This window comes from Sabethes cyaneus, chromosome 2 (assembly GCF_943734655.1).
Source record: "Sabethes cyaneus chromosome 2, idSabCyanKW18_F2, whole genome shotgun sequence".
Classification (NCBI taxonomy): Eukaryota; Metazoa; Arthropoda; class Insecta; order Diptera; family Culicidae; genus Sabethes; species Sabethes cyaneus.
The window spans coordinates 214,583,687-214,606,509 of record NC_071354.1 but is presented as its reverse complement, the minus strand read 5'-3'; the positions used below and the strand labels follow the sequence as shown (position 1 = coordinate 214,606,509).

The following is a 22,823-nucleotide window of genomic DNA, read 5'->3' as shown; positions in this document are numbered from 1 at the left end:
GAATGCAACTATTACCCCCTTATTCCATTTTCGTACCATCGCCGCGTAATATCTGGACTGTGCTGCAACCCGACTCAAAAAGCAAGCATTAGTAATGGATGGTTGTGTAGGTATATGCAGAGGTTTAAGAACAAATAGGAATTGTTATATTACCCGAACCGACTCCTGTGCTTGGATTTACGCACTGCACGTAGATATCATCCAGTAGGTACTGCTGTTCGCCGCCGGAACCGCCCGAATGAGTCAGATTCAGTGTCAGACTATTGCTGTCCTTGGTGGACTTGGTGAGCGTAAGATTGGCCATCGTTGCCACAACCGTCGTTACGGCGGCCGTACTGCCACCCAGCACGGTTTGACCGGTGGCGCTGCCGGTAACAGCACTGCTATTGTCTCTATCCGCACTGGAATTTGCATCGTGGCTAGTACTGAAGGGATTACTACTGTTATTACTGCTAGGGTTGCTGCTCGGACTGCTGGTGTTGATGCTACTGTTGCTGCTAACGTTACTTGTAGTGCTAGTGCCGGGAGGGTCCCCCACTAGACTGTTGATCGGCAGGTAATGAGTAGAGGATGGAGTTGTCATGCTACTGCCGTCGCATCGCACTAAATTTTGCACTGCAAATAGAAACGGAACAGAGTGAGATTTGCTAAAGTATAACGGTAAATGATGATTCAAACAACATGTGCTGCACACCTAAAACTACAAGAGAGGGCCATATAAGTCTTACACGCTCCATTGTTAACTACCTTTAAGTTTATGCAGTAAAAGTGGAATATTTGAAAAGAGCAAAAATTGTTCTCTTCGAGGTATTCATTATTTAGGACTTAAGTAAAATATATTATGAGTGCTTTTTAGGGAGTTGATAAGCTTCGTTATTCATGTTTTTAAAGTTTTATAGAGCAAACCTATGTGAATATTTATTTCGCCAATAATTTATCATTGAAAATATGGTTAAAGTTATGCCACAAGCACAATACTATTTAATATCCCACACTGCCAAAGCACGATGATTGACCGACCCACACACTAAGTAAAGACACCGTTCTGAGCCGCTCCTAATATGAAGGACAGACGCTCAAAAGTTCGATAGACTGTGCATAGGGGAGAATATCGGGCTGTTGATAAACAATAATGTCGCTGGTGATGATCAATTACAAATTAGCTTCTAAAATAGGGTGGAGTAGCAATGCCAATCACTGCGCGAAGTAAAGGAGAAGATTTGGGAAAAGGAGCGTTCGAGAAGGGATCATGTCTCAAATCTACAAAAAGAGCGACAAGCTGGACGACTGTTACAATTATCGCAAGATCACGCTGTTAGGAGTTGGCAACATACATTAATACACTTTACAATATTTTGCCGCTGCATATCACTAACAGTAAAGAATTCTAACGGGATTTATGCGTGCCCGGACCAATTTTCGCGAGCCGACAAATTCTTCAGAAATGTCGCGAAGACAATGTAGCCACACATTATTAAATCAGCTCGCGATACAATCGTACAAAATCAGTTCAGGCAGCGATTGGGGGGAATTTTGCAAAGTGCTACGCGAGGCAATGGACTTTCGTGTCGGATGATTAATATTGCGTTAGAAGGTATGATCAAAAGAGCAGGGATAGTGATTTGGTTTTCCGATCAGTCCAGCCAGCTTTTTATGGCTTTGCAGATATTGACTCGCAACTTTGAGATAAAGACAGAGACATGCATCAGATTGAAGGCTGAGGTCGACAGAGTTGGTCCTATCATCAATACTTTGAAGACAAATATTAACCTCCCACCAAGAATTCGAATTGCGGGCGATGAAGTTGAAGTAGATTAATACGTGAAATTGGGCTCACTAGTTACTACCAATAAAGACACCAGCAAAGAAATTCGATGACGCATTATGGTAGGAAATTGTGTGCTTGCTTTGGACTCCGGAAGACCCTCCAGTCGAGTAACATTCGATGTACCACGAAGGTGGCCAACTACAAAACATTGATAAGGCCGTTAGTCCTCAATGGTCATGCGACATGTAATATGTTCGCAGAAGACCAGCACGATTTGGGTATATTTGAACGGAACATATCACGAATAACCTACGGTGGAGTGTAGATGACTGACGAACCTACTTGACCAATTGCCATTCCAATTGCATTACTGAAATGGAGCGCATGGTGCGAGTAGACGTGATATATACTGATTTAAAAGCTGCCTTGGATCGCATCAATAATCGCATATTGCTTGATAAAATATTACGACTAGATGTTTCGCAAGAGTTTGTCACACTGTTACGCTCGTATTTGTGTAACAGAGTTGTACAAGTGAAACTTGGTTCGAATGTATCGTTCCTGTTCATGAATCAATCTGGTGTGCCACAAGGCAGTAACTTATGACTACTTTTATGCAGACTGGTTTATGCTGACGTTTTTAAAATCTACTTGACGATTCGTTGCATCGAGGACTGTTCTCGCCTACCTTCAACCGAATCAAATCGCCTATAGTTTTCGACTGCAAAATTGACGACCAGGTACTGAAAAGGGTTGAACATGTGAATGACCTTGGTGTGATCGTCGATCCGAAACTGACTTTCGATCGTCACCGTACAACGGTGATATCAAAAGTGACTCGCCAGTTGGGATATATTGCAAAAATTGGACGAGTTTTTAAAGACCAGTACTGCCCTAAAGTCCTGTTTTGCGCCTTAGTTTGTCCCCTTCTCGAAAATGCATGCCTAATTTGGACTCCGCATCAACTCTGTTGGAACCTTGGAATTGAACGAGTGCAGAGGAGATTCATAAGATTGGCTCTGCGTAATTTGCCTTGGCGCGACCCGGAAAATCTACCTATCCGTATCCCGATCGCTGTCGCTTGCTTGGTCTTGATCCATTAGAACGTCGACGCAACATCCGACAAGTTTTGTTTGTGGCAAAACTGTTACACGGCGACTCGCCGCAATTACTATCGCTGGTGTATTTTCGCGCAGTACAAAGGACTCTGCAACCATCCTCGCTGCTGACCAACCGCTTTCACCGTACGTAATTTGGCCGCGATGAACGATTGCATCGTGTACTAGAACGTTTAATCGTGTTGAACAACACTTCGAATTTGGTGAACCTTTGCATAAATTTAAGCAAATTATTACCAAGTCTATCTTATTATAGCGTAGTTCATTAAGACTGACATGTCAGATGAATTGTTAAATAAAGAAAAATAAAGGATAAAGATTAGATTACTAATTAATGGAAACCATATTTGAAAAAAATACAATTTCCTATTTTCCCAGAAAGGAAAGCAAGGAAATTTTTCCAATTTTTAAACTTGAACCAAGCATCGTAGAGCAAAAACTTTCAGTTGAAAAAAAAAACTTTTCATAAATTTTTCCACGACGGTGGAATGCTCTCAACAAAATCGGAAAAATCATATGACCAAACAACAAACAAACATTTTCTAAAAATTAGGATATAACGCATTGCAGCGTTACGGGACACCACGCAAATCAGTGCTTTTGAACCTAATCCCTGGCACAAAACTGGAAAATAAAGTCCGCTTTAGTGTCCAATTTTACAAGCTATTTGCTAAAGTTTTGTGAAATAAGAGAAATTTACTCATTTAGTAAAAATGAATACTAACTGTGTCCCGTAATGCTGGAATGTGTCATATCCTAATTTTTAGAAAATGTTTGTTGATTATCGGTTCATTATTTTTTAGCGAAAAAAAATTTACGATTGCTTTTTGGGTATGAAACGGGGAAGGCAACTAGGAAAAAGCGCCCAACATTACGCTAGCCATCCCAATCCCAAGTCCCTACCTAGCGCCTCCACGTAGCCATACCTGGAAATACATACTTCAATTTGTATAATTGAGTAGCCAAGCTAGGATGTACGGGATCGTGCGGTTTTCAGTTCCTAACCTTACAAATGTAGTTTTAGGCAACCATTAACCACAAGACTTTACTTTCAAGTATTACATGATTTAAACTAATATTTTTGGCAAACCAATCTATTTTCAAGGAGCGAAATAAGGCGCTATATTCCTGGCCAATTGCAGCCTGGCTTCTGGTCTAAATGCCATTAGTTAATCTCCGAGGGTCCGGAGTATCACTTAACCTTTATTAGCAAAGATACTCCCAACGTGTGTAAATAAATCATTATCTATGTAGGGTATTGTCGTTATCGTCGGGCCACTGTTATGGTCGGGCCATCACGATTTTACAGTTTTAGTAACTCATGATATCTATGATACAATCATTGTAAAACTTCTTTCTGTGATAGCTAACTTTTCACAATATTGTGAGTTTCAATCGTGTATTCAAAACACCCATACTGAATTCAGTGACTAAATCTTCCAAAAAAAGTTCTCCACGCGCAATGAATTTTTCTTCAAGAAATAATTCATGAAATGCAATTATCGAGATAAATTTTGAAAATGTATGAAGTGTGTTGTGCTGCACAAGAAGACTATAGAAAAATCCCCTCCCGTAAGGTGTATGGGAAGGCTAAGGTGAAATACTAGAAAAGCGCTTTTTGTACAGGTCGGGCCACTTGAGTAGTTATGGTTGGGCCACCATAATTTTAAGCGCAGAAGCGCAATAATCGCTAGAGGATGTCAGTCACGCAAAATGTGATGAAATAAAACAAAATTAATACGATAAAAACCAAGATTTTTGTTATTTTTTTCATTGCAGTTGTGCACTTCGGAAAAGGCGATTGTAGCAATATTGATTTTACAAGATCGCCAAAATGTCGCAAATATGCAATTTAAAATAGGGCACTTGTACCTATATGAGCCGTTGTTCACGGAATTCATTCTTTTCATGTCTCTATATAGAATTTCAATACGTGTGTCCTATATTTTCAGCGGTGGCCCAACCTGTACAACATGCCCCGACTATGACAACATTTTTTGTCTTCACGTAAATGCCTATAATTTTTTTATTTTCTAAGCAATTAGTTCAAAATTTGTATTTAGATTACCAAAATTCCTTTTGAAACGAAAGTTATGGGCGAATTCCAAAACGTGGCCCAACCACGACGACACTCCCCTATATGAGAAGCGTTTGGTACGGGAGGTCCACGCTTTCTTCCTTCTCCTTGATTTCAAGGAGTTTAATGGAATTAGGTATTTTTTCTTGTTCCACTTGATTCCTTGGAATTCTCTTTGCGGTACATGCTGCGCAGTTGGCCTGGCCGTTGATAAGAAAAATGATTGATTCAAGTAATCGTCATTTTCCAGGATGCCTTCAAGAATTGGCTGCGTTAGTGTGAGATTAGATTACGGCCAAGAATCTAAGAATCGGTTATATACCTTCTGAATGCGTAAATTTTGTAAAACCCCGTGTCGATATCGTTATTATTCACCTTACAATAATTTCTAGCAGCACTGTAAAACTAAAAGGGCTATTATAAATGGAAGATCTCATTTAAACGGACGTTCTTTTATTCGAGTGTTAAAAATTTCATCAATCCATCCATTTTTCCTGCCAATTCGCGTAGAGCTATCATTTACCGTAATTCCTTCTTTCACCTTCTTTAATTGATAATTTTTCGGTCATGACTCAGGGACAAGCAAGACGCTATCGTGAAAGTTTTGTTATTAAAAAAGATCTTTCACAAACAAGAGAAAAATATTTTAAAAATTTTCCAAGAATTGGAATCTTAATTTCCGACTTTTCTTCGATTTTTTACAAGTTTTCCTGTAAAAAACATTCCCAGATAATATTTTTCTTGAATAGACAGCCTGTAATCCTGTAAGTTGGTCTTGAAGTACGGCACTGATCTAACAAGCTAAGAAAATTTACATACATTTTTATAAAAAAAATACTCTGCGATGCTTGGCTCCGGCGAAAATATGAGTATTTAACTTAAATGAAAATTTAAGAAAATCGAGGTTCCGGCTATAACTCTAGTAGCATTTCCATAAAAAAATATTGCTCTACGATGCTTGGTTCAAGAGTTACGAACTTTTGAAACAAGCGATGTCGGAGAAAATCGGTAAATTTCCGTTTGGGAAAATTAAATAACACGAAATTTTTAAATATTGTTTTCAATTATAAGTCAATAAATAATGCACGTAAATTTTTTGAAATGAAATTTGTTATAACTTATTGATTGCGTTATTATTTAGATATATCTCAAATTGATGAACATACATAGGGTATGTTGGTGCTTCGTCGTAATTGCCTATTCCCGTCCTATCCAACACAAATGATTAAAAAAATCAGCGATTTTCATGACACACAATGCAAAATTAGTTATTCCCTGCTATTTTAGTTTGTTGCCTCTCATACGCGATCAATCAAAGTGAGATGAGATCTATTTAAATGCTTTTTTTCATTAAAGAATTCCTAGCAGCCAAATTTGCATTTGAGTCAAATCAGCAGTAGAGCTTTTGGATTATTCATTAAATCCACCTAAGAAATGATGAAAATTAGATTGGCTTTCCTTACTACGACGGGAATTAGAAATAAACCCATGTAACTGAATTACGTTGTACCTAGAAATACATTACAATTTGAATCGCATTTTTTTTCACATAGAATGTATTTAAACAACTTGACAAATTAGCTTGAAGGTAACATTCCGGCAAAAGGGGTAGCTTGCAAAAACGCCATATTGGAGGAGTTCCATGTATTTTATGAACTGTTGCTTCAACTTTTAATCTAATCTAACAACTGAAACATGTAACCAAGAGATGAAAGAAACTCTAGCAATTGTTATGTTGAGTTTTTACTGTTTTGATGATTTAAAAAAAATCAACATGCTGTTAAGGGGTTATATACAGTTGGGAGGCTCAAAAAAGTATTTGTCTAGAATTTTTCTAGAGAAACCTCTTCTGATTAAAGTGAGATTTTTTATACATCGCACGGTGTTCGACATGACTGATTGCAACTGTATCGGCCACATGCACGGAATACCAACTGCAAAATGAGCATAAAAAACTGGAATTCACCATTTTCTTTACTGGCCTATAAAGTTTTAGTCGAATGTAACGTAGGACATTTTTGCGTATATTGATAGTAAAAGCATGAAAAATCGCAGATCACATTAACATTTGTCTATTTAAGTCAAAAGAAACTCATTCAAATAATTAAATTACTACAATTTCAAAAAATATTGGTTGTTGCAAGTTATCTCATTGAAGGGGTACCAAACAAACTCTTCCAAAGGTTCCATAAACCCAAAACCAAGTTTTAGCACTCAAAACACTAATGCGCACGTTTGTTTGGTGTTGGACCACTGTGGTTGTAAATTACTAAACTTGCCGGAGCGACTGTCGGCAACGCTCTGTCTAGTTCTACCGCACCGACCGGGTTGATAACAGTCTATCTTCTCTGCGGCAGAAATCACACAAAAACAATATCATCGCTGGGTAAGTGTATGGTGCGTGTGTGGAATGGTAAAATTGGAAGAGTGAAACAAAACAAGGTATTAGATGCTGGTCTGAGAAGCCAGTCGTCGTATGTTCGAATCTCGGCTAGGCGGTGCTTGCTAGATAGAGTCAGTAGGATCGTTACACTGGCCTCGTAATTTTCCTGTCTAAAGACGGTATAAACCCAAGGCTTTGTTTTTTGTCTTATTCGACTCAAGGAGAAAGTCAATGAGAACATTGTGCTAGGCACCATCCAGGGAATGATGTCTTACACAGTTCACATCGATTATGGTACATTAATTGCACAATTGGTGACATCTGGGCAGGGGCACTCGCCTATTTTAGCACTGTCAAACTGAATAAATCTCGGGTACTTTTACAAATCGACGTTTGTGACAATGAGAGGCTCTTCGTGTCTCCTCTCTTCTACTTTTCACGACGATACTAATGCATTTTAACACATCAGGTTTGCATGAATCGGTTGCGGAGTCACTAGTTAGCTAAATGTTTTAAAAATTTTCATTTCAATGCATATGTTTATTTGTATAATAAGATAGGAGGCACGAAGAGAATCTCTCATTGTCATATATGTTCGACTATTTGAAGAAGTACCGAGAAATGACACAGTTTGACGTTTGATGTTATCGGCATCTTGCCTGCACAATAAGGCACACACTGAACAAAACTGGTACGAATAATGTGCATAGTGTTCTAAGTGACTTATCCTTGATTAGACTACCTAAAAGAAGAGTACGTTGGTGTAGAAATAGCACACTACGACTGGCAATCGAGAGACGTGAGTTCGATTCACACCTGCTATTGAACAACCCGTTATATTTTTGGTCTATACATATATTGAAATTTTCCAGTTCATTCAATTAGTCATTTTCCGCATCAGATACTTGCTCTCTTTCCAAAATAGAATACAAAATAAAAGCACACCCTTAAAAAGAACATTAAAATCGCTCAAAACCTTTGAGTGGTATCAGAAAAGTTCAAATGGGACTAAATTCGAAAAGTACATAAGTAAATTTTAGTACATTTAGTAATATGACTGTACAAACTGGTGACGCTAATTTAAAAGCTAATTTAAATTGATTCAGTATGAAAGAACAATGTTCTACAATCAAAAAATAATATTATCAATATCAAACACTAATTTATGATCATCGAAAAATCAACACAAATTATTCTTTCATGAACCAACCACATTATCATGAAGCAGTCTAGCATAGGTGTTGCAGCGTACCCGCCTCAGTGTTAATTGTTAGTGTAAGTAACAATAATAGAAACTTTGAACCACACTCTGAACACGTAGAAGAAAATGCATTCTGCAATCGCGTGGTGTGCATCACTGACTGCTGTATTGACGGAGAGATTTTTCTTTTCATTTTTTGTTTGTTTGTTTGTTGCTTTTCAATTATACTTACACTGCACGTAACCATTCTGCTTGGTGCGCGTGTTGCTCGCGTGGTACCAAATGGCACTGGTCGACGATTTCGGGATGTACACCTCGATGATGTCCTCCTTCTGGTAGCTAAGCTCGTCGACATTGGCAGAAGTGTAATTGGCGGTCGCTCGGTAGATCACGGTGTTCTCCTCGTCCATTATATGGCAAAGCTCAACGCGACAGACAGCACACCGCTCTGGTTCGTAGTGTGCTACACCAGTCCACTACCGCAACCAACCACTAAGCTGCTGCTGCTGCTGCTGCTGCAATCGGGTTTGAATTGGTAGGAGCACCGCACTACTAACACACTCGCACACACTGTCCACTAACTGATCTGTCCACTACACTGCCGGTTCGGTCCAACTGATTAGCTTAGCTGCCTCGAGGGGGTTCATTCGTATGCAATGTAGCAGCTCGCAAGGGTTGGAAGTATTAACGAATTTTTTCGACAAAGCATTGATCGAGTGTGCGGATTATGGAGTAGTCAATAGCAACTACACCACGTCTGTGAATGATCCCTTGATTGAGCTTTGCGTAGGCGGCTCTATGTAGTACCAATAAGGTATGCAACTTGATTGACTTGGCTACTGCTCTAAACTGCGGTAGCGTGGCGACCCTGTTTCAGGGAGTACGTTTTGTTTCTTACTTGACTGTTGTAAAAGTGTGCCTATCGATTATTATAATCACAATTTGAAGAATAGTTTAAGGAAGAAGCTAAGTATTTGTAGGGGTTTATCTCATTGAGACGAATATCCGCGACGATGGCAATTGATGCCGTTTCTCCTTTCGCAATGTGGTGGCTGTCACGAGCTATTTTCTGCTCGTCTTCTTCCATTAAATCTTAGTATATTTTTGCACTTTGTTTGTAGCTTTGCTAAGTAAACTGTACATTTAATGTAGGTGCGCTTGATTTGGCCGTATCATTTAAATGACAATCGATCACAATTTAACTGTCCTCTTCTTTAATCACTCTATTGCCCGCCGTCAACTGATAATGCGGAACGCGCTTCAAACGGTTCTGTTCGTTCACTAATCATTATTGCTAAGGCACCTTCGCAAAGATGAAATTTTACAGCTCCTCTCTTGGTTGTCGGTAGACATTTTCTTAGTGTGGTTCTGGAATGAATAGAGAAAAGAGAATGTTACTAATTGATTTGGTGAAATTTATTTATAAGTTAGAAAGCAAACGAGAACAACAAAAGAGGTAATGCATCTTAGCTAATGTAATATTAATATTAGTGATCGTGATCGAATTGATAAGAATCTAAACAGGTAAGCATTTTGAATGTGACACAGAAGCCAATAGTTCCTAAATCTAATGCTAAGTAACCTAGTTTTGCGGAAGCTGGTATATTAGGCATTCACACGTGCCTTGCAGCTTTGCAAGCTCATGGTCGGGGCGGCCGTGCACGCAACGTCAGGTCAGGTAGAATCGAAACTCAGCCATACATTCAACAGCCGCCGCGCCGTCGTCGTCGTTTAACAATTAACAATAGCAAATTAGATTCCTTTTCAAATCAAAACATATGACCGACTACCATTAGCCAAAAAAAAAGAGTACCATACGACTATTAATCGGACTATAAATCAAACACGGAGTTCTTGGCCTTGAATTTGAAAAAACCTTTCCTCGTTGTGCTATAGCACACTTTTTGCCTGCCTCGTAAAAAAAAGACATAACACAAGCAAAGGTCAACTTTCTAACCGCAGCCCGCCGAAGCGCCGCGATTATCCTCCGCCTGGTACATATACCAGTCGATTCAGCCCGATTATGGATTGGATAACCGGTTCCGAAACTTTTTAAGCGTTTGTGAGTGGCAGCAGCAGCGCGAGTCTGATCTCATCTATAGACAACCACCCTTCAATGGTTCAGTAGTACGTACCAAACCAAATAAAAAAAAGACACAATCACAATTTGGCAGAATTCTAAACAAGGCCGGCGGGGCGCTTCCTTTACGCCGAGAATATGCAGTGAGCGCGATGCATTAGGAATTAGGATGGCGCACTGGTCATCGCTGCAAATGTTTTACAACCGGCATTCTATGTAAATATTAAGTTGGAAATTAATTTACAATAGTGAACAATCACAATTATGTCATTTCTAGCACATCTATTTATATAAGAGGTTTATGTCTGTACTCTGACAGGACGCCATAAAAGGCTTATCGGTAATTAAAAACAGGCCCCTGACAGGACATCATGTTTTCGTAGCAATGAGTTCTATTCTCAGTCACCTCACTGGTCGACTGCTGGACTGCTCGATTGCTCAACTGGTTGACTAGACTGCGCGACTGGACTGGTCGATTAGACTGCTCGATTTGGTTGCTCGACTGGACTGCTTAACTGGACTGCTCGACTGAAATGTTCGATTCGACTGCTCGACTCAACTGCTTGATTGGACAGATCGACTTGACTGCTTGCCTGAACATCTCGATTTAACTGCTTGAGTGGACTACTCGACTTAACTACTCGATTCGACTGCTTGACACATTTGCTTGACTTACTGCTCGACTGGACTGTTCGATTCGACTACTCGACTGGACTGCTTGACTGGACAGCATGATTCATCTCAACTGTTCGATTCAACGCTCGATTCAACTGTTCGATTCGACGCTCGGCTCAACTGCTCGATTCAACTGCTCGATTTCACTGCTCTACTGGACTACTCGATTCAACTGCTCGACTCGACTGCTCGATTGAACTGCTTGACTCAACTACTCGATTGGACTACTCGAATCGGCTGCTCGACTCAACTGCTCAACCCGATCTCTCGATTCAACTGTACGACTAGACTACTCGATTTGATTGCTCAACTCAACTGACAGCTGCTCGACTTAGCCACTCAACCCGACTGCTCGATTCAACTGCTTGACTTAACTGCTTGAATCGACAGCTCGAATGGACTACTCGACTTAACTGCTCGACTCGACGGCTCGGTTCAACTGCTCGACTTAACTGCTCGGCTGGACTGCTTGACTGAACAGCTTGATTTAATTGCTCGACTCAACGGCTTGAATTCTGTTTGATTCGACAGCTCGACTTAACTGCTCGACTCAGCTGCTCAACTGGACTACTCAACTCAACTGCTCGAGTAAACTGTTCGACTGGACTTTTAGCCTCAACTGCTCGACTTGACTGCTCAACTCGACTGCTCGAATGAACTGCTCGACTTAACCGCTTTACCCGACTGCTTGAACCATTGAATCATTCGACTCGACTGCTCGACTCAAGTGCTTGACTAGACTACTCGATTCAACCGCTCGACTGGATTACTGGATTTAACTGATCGATTAAACTGCTCGATTTAACTGCTCGACTTGACTGCTTGACTTGCCTGCTCGATTCAACTGCTCGACTCAACTCCTCGACCGGACTGCTTAACTGAACAGCTTGATTTACCTGCTCGACTAGACTGCTTGATTTGACTGCTCGACTTGACTGTTCGACTTGGCTGCTCGACCCAACTGCTTGAACTTGAACTGATTGCTTGATTCGACTGCTCGACTCGCCTGCTCGATTGCTTGTCGCGATGTCATATGGTTGGTGTTAAATCTGACCGGACCAAGTCGCAAAATTTTAAAAAATGAGTTAATGATAGCAAACGATCAAGAATTTTCTAAGCAACATTTTACTCTAATCAGAATACATAAATGTTGCAAACAGCAAGAAGTTTTTATTTTAATTCGACCATAAGTTTTCGGCTATGACTCTTTTATGTACATTTTAGAGCAAAATTATGCACTATAAGAACTCAAAGAACTAATACAAACACAAGCCAGTGGAATGTATCCGCAGTTTTCGGAATTCTGAACAGACATTTATATTTTCCGGATCGTTAGATTCGGGCTCAATTAGTTATTTAATAAATTTCTAGCTAAATTTCGTTTAATCATTAGTTTTTCATTAAGTACTGCGGTATCGAATTCCGTACAGCTTCGAAATTCGCACACCTAATAATTTGCTTGATTATATGTATTAAAACAGTCTAAATGCAAAATATTAATAATAGGTTTTTTATTTTGTAAGAAAGTGAATTCACATTTGAAATTTTCAAACAAAAAAAATAGGTCGTGTTGCATTTCTCGAATTATATTTCAATGAAAATATTATTGAGATACCATACATAGTGGATGGAAGAGTAATTCCGTTAACCTAAGTATATAATATCTTCAGAGAAAATTTGTTTCAATTTCCATATTTTTTAGTGAATAAGACATTAGAGTAACTGTAGTAAACAGGTGCATAACAGCAAAGTTGAAAAGTATTAAATTTTGGGCAACCTTTGCAAAGAAGTGAAAATCCTCACTTATAGTCAATTTGTTGGAGCAATTTAAAGTTTTTTTTTTGTCGGAGTGGACCTCAAGATAATTTTTTGTTTTATATCTCTTTTAGTGTTTATTTCTCAAACATCATGCGTTCAAAACACTTTGAGATCCATCCAAAATGCACATTTTCTTCGAAGGAATCAAGTCGCTAGCTCCATCGGTTCCAAAGTTACAAATATTTAAAAAGTGCCCGTCTACAATTTTTTTTAAATTTTGAGACTCTTCGGCCCACACCTGACAACTAGAAGAAGAATAAGAAACGGATCTGATTCTTCTGTTGGAAGAACCCAGTTCTTTTCAGATAAACCTAAAGCACCATGCTTCTCCATTGCATTATTGTAACAAATTACTCTCGATTCCAGAAATGTCAGAAGTACAACCGTAATTTCGTGGATTTCAGGGCAGCATACGATACAGTCGAGCGCGAACAGCTATGGCGGATAATGCACGAAAACGATTTTTCCGACAAACTCCCCTGGAGCAGGTGACGGTGATCTGACAGGTCGTCTCAGTATTCTAAAAACAATTAATATTAATGCTCTTGTAATCAATAATGAGGACTGGATGGCAAAAAATACAATTTTAATCGAATATTTCGTGTATTTGAGCCTAGCCTAGGGACTTGGGACAATGGTGGTCCCGATCTTCGTGCAAGCTTGGTTACTTGTCAATTCCAATGGGCAGATGGCCAACTGTGTTCCAAGCAGAAATACAAGCAATTCTAGATTGTATGACTGTGTGCTTACGCAGGAACTATAGACATTCAAATATATGCATCATGTCCGACAGCCAAGCAGCTCTAAAGTCGGTGACATGCACATCAAAACATGTCTGGGAATGTGTTCAATCACTCCAAAAATTGTCTTGTCGTAACCAAGTCAACTTGTGCTGGGTCCCAGGTCACTGTCGCTCGCAGGATCGCAGGTAATGGGTAACCTACGAACACCAGCGTGCTGCATAAAAGAAGACTAAACAACCCTCTTATTCAGCGTGCGACGTACTTCAAACTCCCCCAATATTGGCGGGTTGAGTTATTTTAGGCACAACTTGTGCCTCTCCGTATATTGTAGTCAAATCTCTGACCGAGAAGTTTAATCCAAATCGTTTACTAGTCGGGACGACGGACCGGTACAGGCACTTGTTACTTAAAGACAGGGCACTGCACGTGACGTTGCACGTGACGTTGCTCGTCCGTTGGTGTGTTAGCCGCGACTGTTAACACGGTTGTTCGAGGGAAGGCTCCGTTCCTATAAAATAGACCAATCTCATGTTTTTGTTTTGACCTTTTAATGAGTTCAGGGATATATTTTTTTATAAATTAACGGTAGTTTTTTTTACAATTGACGTTTAGTTCTAGAAAACGCATTTTTCCGAGTATGTCAGTAGTGAAAATATACGGAACCAATTGAATCGTTTGAGAAAAATATTTGAAACTACGAACATTGTTTGGAACCATACTTTTAGAATAAATATAGTCTAACTTTTTGATAGATTATAATCAGCAGTCTTTTTTTTCAGATGTCCATTCCAAAAAAACGTAAGAGATTGGTGCTTCCAAACATATAAGTTTTAGTTCGGAAAGAAACATTCGATAAACTACTAGCAAAGCATCCAATCGTACGATTTGGTTCACTATCGTATAAAGTTATCTCATAGTGTATTATTGAACGTTTTTGGATAATTAATAGAAACTGCAGAATACTACAACGTTGCCGCGCACCAACACCAGCCCATCACCAACAAATGGAACAAACTATCGCCAATTGTACGAAAGCTATGAAGTTTAGATGTGTGTTTGTTGTATAGTACATGTGTGCGGCGCACTCTGCTGGAGAACGAATGAAGAGGTCTGTTGCGGCGGCGGCGATCGAATGGAATTAAGCAGCAGTAGCGGCAGAAATTACGTCATTCATCGCTAACGAAACTTAAACGAGTGGAGAGAAAAATCGAAATAAACCGGTAAAATACACTCCACATCTCTGCTCTGCTGCTTCAACAGCCAGCCAGCCAGCGCCAGCAGTCAATCAGCTCATCTTAGACTAGACTGCGCTAAGGCCTCGCGTCGTTGGCTGACTGGCTACCGTCGTCGTCGGACGAAACGTGTTCGCCGTCGCCGTTTTAATCGTCGTCATTGTACTATTTTATTCCATCGCGTACCACAATGTTGCTGTGTTAAAGCTCCTTTTTCTATTTAGTGCAACAATGTCCTGGGTGGGAAACTTTCGTAACAGCGGTTTACTGCTTTTTTTTAGCAATGATTCCCTTTTTCAACGCCATCCACTTATTTTTAGAAATTAATAATAAACACAAATGAAGCGAAATATCTTAATTGTCCATTTACATGTATTCGTGCCATATATCATCATAAACAGAACTCACGGGGTAAAACGTGATTTTTGTTACATATGCCCGCATTGTAGCTCAGTGACTCTTCTGTGCGTAAGGAGTTAACAACGAACATTTTACCCGATCGTTCTTACACCGGAACGGGGTGTGATCAAAATCGGTAGCCATGAGATTTTTAATGGTTTCTTCTCCTCTCGGATAGTTCTATCTGAACTAGTACATTAAAGCTTCCCACTGCACTACAATGTATTTAAATTATCCGCAATTACTGTTCCTAGTGGTTCAATATCTATACTTATATCATCCGATAGGATTAAAACTGTTCGGTTATTTTTTTACCGGTAAATAACATTGAAAAAGTCGACAGTAAGTCTAGCTAATGTGTAGGAGCGAACCGAACTTTTTTTGCACACTTTGTAATGAACCATAGAGCGTTATCAGTTGTATATTTCACATGTAGGTACAGTCGCTTGCCGGCATATCTGTACTATATATATACTTTCATAAATGTTCGCTGGTATGAAGGCTGGCTGCGGGGGTACAACTACAAACCCCTACTAGAAGCTCCGCAGACCATAAAGGCGACATTATCTGCTCGTCTATCATCGACCATCGCGAGGTGCGACTTTCCGTCTATCTACATCGGTTCCCTTTTAGAAAAAGCGTTATAAAACTTATCTTATCGGGCGAACGAACGGCGAATCGCAGCTTTCTCATATATGAACACAATGAATTAATAAGAAACTGTCAAACCGGTCACGGTTTCGTCCGCGGAGGGTAGACCGAGGGATGGGAGTGGGAGTTGGCGGTGGGGTACAAAGTGGGACGACGCGAATCGAACCTAACGCGCGGTTATCAGACATTCACTCACAGATTTGTCGCTGATATCGGGAATCGTTTGATTCGGGCTGACCGCTTACGGGGAAACACGCTCGAACGCTTTTGTGATATCAATCGATTTTGGATCAGTCCGGTTTACAGCAAAATCCGTGTAGTCACACACCGGGGGCTTAGGATACCATGATGACTTTTCTTCAACTTTTGGCGCAGACTTAACGTCGTTTTTGTAGGTTGAAATTAAGAGAATGATGTAGCAAAATCTGGGCAAATTATCCAGGAATTTCAGTACTTTCAAATTTCGTTACCATTCAAATTCATTCAATTAATACACTGTCAGCAGATTATATCGATAAGTGTAGACGCCCTTATTGGAAAATTTTAGTATTTCGTCGCATTCTCTGAGACTAGGTTAATTAGTTCGAAGACGGTTAAAAAAATTATTCAACTATCTGACTTCACCTATAAGTCAACACAAAAACCTGAGATTAAGTCTACCCAATACAGATTACAGACGACAACAATCAACGATGCTAGGAACCGTCTGGTAGATTTTAAACTAATCGCCAAGAGCAAGTCAGCTAGCTTCATTCCCGGTCTGGTCTGGTGTACCTCAAGGGAGTCATCTTGGACCATTCCGTTCCGTCACAGTCATGAACAAACTCACGGAATATCTTTCTAGAGTTTATATCTGAACTTACGCTGGCGATGTGATGATTTTTTTTCGGTTTCTCACGAATTCTTCAGAGTAAGAGAGATGCTTGACTATCAATATGTATTTTGATTGGGACGGAAAGCTTAAAGAACAGAAGGCATAAAGCAGATGCAGAGCAGACATACCCGCCGACAGGAATAATTCACCATATCTATTAATTTAAGTGACCTTGAATGATGGAATATTCCTCGCTAAGATGAATTACACTTTTTCATTTGACTAATAGAGTGTAAAACTACGCTAGAAATGGACCAACGTACAGAATGATGGGCACATTTAACAATTATCGAGATATTTAAATATCGATAACGGGCAGAGCCTAGCATCAGTCAAATAAAATAAATGAACTAAACTGAAATAGCAAAAACTAGTCCAGAAGTTTTTTCTGAGGCATGGGCTACGTCAGTGAAAAATATTACAAAAAGAAGCGACCCAACAATAGCACCCTGCGATACACCTGCTTTATTTCAATATGCAGATGATAGATCTGATCCCAGCTTAAAGCGGGGTACGCTGCTGAAAAGTAATGGGTAAAAAGATAGGACAAGAAATGCTCAAGAAATCGATTTCGTTTACGATTTCTTAAGCAGTACGCACTTCATAAGAAATATTATTTCACGTTCAGATGGCGCAGTTTTACATGCAGGTGAATTAAACCGTCACTTTTCCGTACGGAATAATATCCGGCGCAATTATTACCACAAGAAAAAATGACAGGTGGTTGCTTGCATTGGAGTTGTCAAAATTTCTTCGGTAAATAGCAAGATTTTTTCTTGAGCTGTTTTCTTTTCAGCAGCGTACCCCGCTTAACGTGTAAAACTCCAAATCTTTCCCTTCCTAGCAATCGCAGGTACTCAAAAATATAAATATGTATAATACAAGTGACCAGCCTGAATCTATTCTCATAAATTAACGAACTTGAAATACCTACCGTGAACGTACCATATTCTGCGCAGTTAAGACATTTTTATGATTCTTCCACTATTCTAGGTATTCTAGATTTAAATTAACAACGTGGATAGCAGCAACGTGTAGTGCTACGGTCTATAATATCTGGTAAAAAATATGGGAATTATAAGTCGACCAACAATTGAGTATTTTTTTCGTTTTGTAAACTTATCCACGGTACCTAATTCTGCGCACTTTCTTGCCCATGTTCCTAATTCTGCGCATATTTGCTCCTAATTCTGCGCACCCAAAAAGTGAAAATAAATACTCCTGCCATGCTTTTTATGTCTTTATACGCTGAAAGCACACCAAAAAATCCGGCATTAGCTATTACCATAATTAAATCCATGATCCGGCCTTCTTGTGCTGTACGGGTGGCAAAGGAATATTGTTATCATTTTGATTCCTTCATTTTAAATATTTTATTCTCGATAACGTGAAGGACGAATTGATTCGGGTTTTCTGCATACTGAACATTACACTGTAGACCAATACTAAAAATTGTATTTTCATATAGAAACCACTTCCCCACTCTTTGACAGCTCCATGAGGTTAGACATTCAAAAAAATAGAAGACATGGTTTCATGAATTGGCGCTCGTAGGTTCGGATCCCGAAAAACAGCACAGGATGCCAATCAATGCAAGTTAAAGATTCTACTTTTCATGCCTATATACTTCAGCCATTTGGGTATTGGGTATTCTTTTGCGCTTTCTTCGTAGGATATATTACTGCGCAGAATTTGGAGCATGAATAAAAAACCTGTGCCTAAATCTGCGCATTATTGTATCACATTTTTCTAAGGAAAGCAATGCATGCAAACACTCTTTTTGTCTAAAACATGACTGAAACTAATTATTCTTTCTAATTATGCTGGGTAATTTGATCATTGCAAAGAATTTCGATCATAAATTTGTTAATTTTCTAGCAGGACAATCTTAGCGTTGGTGCTAACGACGATGTTTTCTACCATATAAAATACTTTCAGTTTCACGTTAAATTATTTCGCTCTCAAATATTATGGCCCATTTGTGAATAATGGCGTAATATTCAACAGACATTTATAAAAAAAACAACGCAATGATCATAGTTATGCACAATGTTAAAAAATACTTATATAAAGAAAAATGCGCAGAATTAGGAGCTGCGCAGAATTAGGGGCGGTCACGGTAAATATTGTAAAAAATTTCTAAGGATTAGAACATGGTTTCCCGAATTTTCTTTGGAGTCTCTCACCGTCGTAGAAAATTTTTGGAAAACTTTTTCCAACTAATTTTTCCTGAATTGCCAAGAATTAGTTTTGTCTTTTCATAAAAAAGTTTTTATTTGCTATTTTTCTATAAACTTTTAAAATAATGTCCGAGAAAATCGGAAAATTGAACTTCACGAGGTTTTCTACGCGATTTTCAAAATTTAGATTTTATTATCACGCGCAAATTTCAGAATTTAGCCGTTTTTTGTGTAAATTTCTATGTTTTGTTCCGTTTTTATCGTAAATTTCTGGATTTGTGTGTTTTTTAAACCGAACCGCGATTTCGAAAATTTACGTGGTTGTGCACTACGCATAGTTTTGAAATACACTAGGTTTCTTATCCAAATTTAGGATTTTATGTGGTTTTTTCGCTATTTGATATTTAAGAGTTTTCACACGAATTTTAAAATCCACGCGGAAATTTTACGTAAAATTTTGGAATTTAGACGGGTTTTTACCCGGAATTGATGCGGTTTTTACGCGGAAAATTACGAAACACTCTGGAGATTACAAGAATTTTTTGACGCATTTTACAACATTGTACATTACGCGTCTACTTTTACGCATAGTTTTGGAATTCACGGGATTTTTTACGCGATTTTCAGAATTTATGCGTTTTCTGCATGTGAATTTCGGAATTTATGCAATTTTTCCGTAAATTTCCAAGTTTGCGCCGCTTTTCCGGACTTGGACACGATTTAATAACAAAAATTTAGAATTTAATAGTTCTTTTATTTGAATTTTAGAAATTTGCGCAATTGTGCTCTTCGCGTAGTTTTGAAATTTTTGAATCCACGCGAAGTTTTACAAATCCTAGAAATTATGCGTTTTTTACGTAATTTACGCAATTCATACAGCATTTTTTACACAAAAATGGAATTTACGCAGGCTGGATTCAGATTTATTTTGAGTTATTTTGTTGTTATTTTATACACTTGAAGTGGATGTTATTAATATCCTATATCGTTTTTCATTTCCGTAGCGTTTATGAGAGAGTCACTGAGTCGGGGGCCTCTCATAAAGTAAATACACTGAAATCGCTTTTTACGCGGTTTTTTTAACCGAAATACGGAATTTACGCGGTGTTTTTCACGCGAATTTCGGAATTTACGCAGTTTTTTTACGCGATTTTCGGAATTTACACGGTTTTTTTACGCGGATTTCAGAATTTACGCGGTTTTTTACACGAATTGCGGAATTTACGCGGGACGTATCCTTCGCGTAAAAAGCGACTTGAGTTTTATTCTTTACGATCATTTCCTATACTCCAATTCATCTCAAGCTGCGGTAAAGGTGTGGGTGACCAGTAGTAATGATTTTTATTACTCTAACTTTCTAGAGATATTCTAGCTTTGACTAGACATCCAAGATTGATTCTCAAGCGATAAAAGTAGGAATTGAGTGTCATTAGCAGGGACCGAAACGGTTGACATTTTTTCTCTACATTCTCCACCATACGATGTCATGTCGCCCTCTAAATCAAAACCGTGGTTTCGTGCTGGTTTTGTATCGAATTTGTCTATCTCTTACGAGAATTGAAAGCAACTCGAATGCGTACAAGACAGTAAGAAGACATTTTTTATATACGGTGACTAGTCAGTTAAAATGTCATGACATTTTTTTCCCGTTGTGACTTCTTTTGTCATAATGTTGAAATAATATGGATTTTCCGCTTATGCATACCAGTTGTATTTACAATTTTTTGGCTAACAAACGAAAACGAGGTGTACATTATTAATCTGGGTTAGACTTAGCAGCACCATTTAAACAGCTTAAAATTTAGGGGAGACTGTATTGATGTGATCAAGTCCAATAGGCGGTATGAATAAAACAGTTCCAAAAAAACACACGTGTAGATTCGTCACAGTAAGAGCGATCACAGACGACACAGAAAGAAAAAATGTCATCTCCCTCATGACACTTTTTATTGGCGCGTGTATGATAAAAACATGTCGAATGACTGGTCCCAATAAAAAATGTCAAATGTCGTTAAATTCTTCTCTATTTTCTTCTCTATTGCGCAAAGAGCGTACAGTTTAATAAACTTGCTTTTTGACGTAGGACTACATCTTACTTTAATAGGGTGGCATGTTGCGAAAACAAAAATGCTCGTGACACGAAAAAGTGATAGATTTTGAACGACAATAACTCAGTCAGTTCTGTACGGATTTTGCTGGTTTGTATACCAATCGATTCATAAAACGTGTGCCTGTTTTGTGGTTTTTACAAAAAATGAATTTTTACAGCTAACTGCTGAAAGTTTTACATAAAGTTGAACAAGTTTAGTGAATTTACATAAGTTTCCAGCCAATCACGTTTGATCATTCTCGGGTATGAAATAACCTTTTAGTCTAATTATTGCCATTTTATTGAATGACCTGATCCAGATAACCTGAAATGCAACACAAAACATTATCAATTTTCGTTGATAGGTACGTGTTGCAAAAACAGCAACAGTTTCGCAGCCTGCTGGTAGTGCATCGACAAGCTAAGCCCTTTAGTTACGTAGATGATGGAATGAGAGACTTTAAAAAAAAGGACTGACTTTGAATCCCCGTTCTAATGAAACAGAGGCTATTTGATCACCTAATTAGTTTCTGCGAAACGTTCAAATATATACCTCGTACGTGAATTTATATAAATAACAGCTCCTACGCCTATAGGCGGTAGTGTCTCTGATGCAACCTTCCACTTTTTTCTATATTCGGTGTAAAATTGGCTCAGTGGTGAAGAACTGAATCTATTAGTTTCTGTGAGAGTGACCATACAAATTATTGAAAGTACAGTTGGATTTCGAATTTGGCAACAAATGCGTGTCGCCTATGTTGCCAAAATCGAAACTGTGCCAAAATCGAGACCCTTGTTAGTATGAAAAAATTTAATGTAAGTGCGATAGAAATTGACTAAATGTTTGTAATCAACGATTGCAACCTTTTTATGTTTACAAAATCCGCCAAGCGCTATCCATGCGGTGCAAGTAAGTTTTTGGTGACCTGCGGTAAGACGTAGTCTTACGGGCAATAAAAATTGTTCGAAACCGCAAACTTTTTTTCATGAAGCTTAGGGCAATATCTATTAATGATTGAAATTTTCCGGCAGTGTTAGTTTTCGTTCTGGAGTTACGGAAGAAAATGTAACCATCATCGGTCATGTGCCGTCGTTAATAGTTGTTCTCAGATTTTAACATTTGACACTATTATTCATTTGATTTGACCACATATTATTCAATTACCTACTACAATTAAAAAAACATCGTTATTTGTTATGCTTCCTAACATTATTCAATCAGGATTAGTGACATTATTACCCGAGCCTGGAATAAAAACTTAATTTTTTAAATCGAAATTAAAACTCTTTCCTCAGGGAGAAGCAAAAGGCACAACAACAGTACCTAAGTGATTTTTTTCTTTGCACAAATTCACAAATGCTTTTCCGGCGAAGGCATATCAATGATTAACATTCTGACACGGCACCAGGTACATAGTAGAGCATGAAAAAGTGTAATAAGAGTCACTAGGAGGAATGCCACCGAACACATTTGCCCTATGGAGATACACCGAAACGGAGGATTTTCGGAACGAAGGTGAACCCCTTTCTCCCTC

At 38.7% G+C, this 22,823-nt stretch overlaps 1 protein-coding gene across 5 annotated transcripts in view; it reads right to left on the bottom strand.

Moving 5' to 3' along the window:
• LOC128738055 (phosphatidylinositol 3-kinase regulatory subunit alpha) overlaps nt 1–22,823 on the bottom strand; it is a 73,472-nt gene that overhangs the window by 19,480 nt on the left and 31,169 nt on the right. For all 5 annotated transcript variants that reach the window (XM_053832878.1, XM_053832882.1, XM_053832880.1 and 2 more), the window contains exons 2-3: nt 8,780–9,915; nt 154–615 (exon numbers count right to left, since the gene is read on the bottom strand). In XM_053832878.1, coding sequence (XP_053688853.1) covers nt 154–615; nt 8,780–8,957 — 640 coding nt within the window. In that variant the 5' untranslated portion in view covers nt 8,958–9,915. The remainder of the gene's footprint in view (nt 1–153; nt 616–8,779; nt 9,916–22,823) is intronic.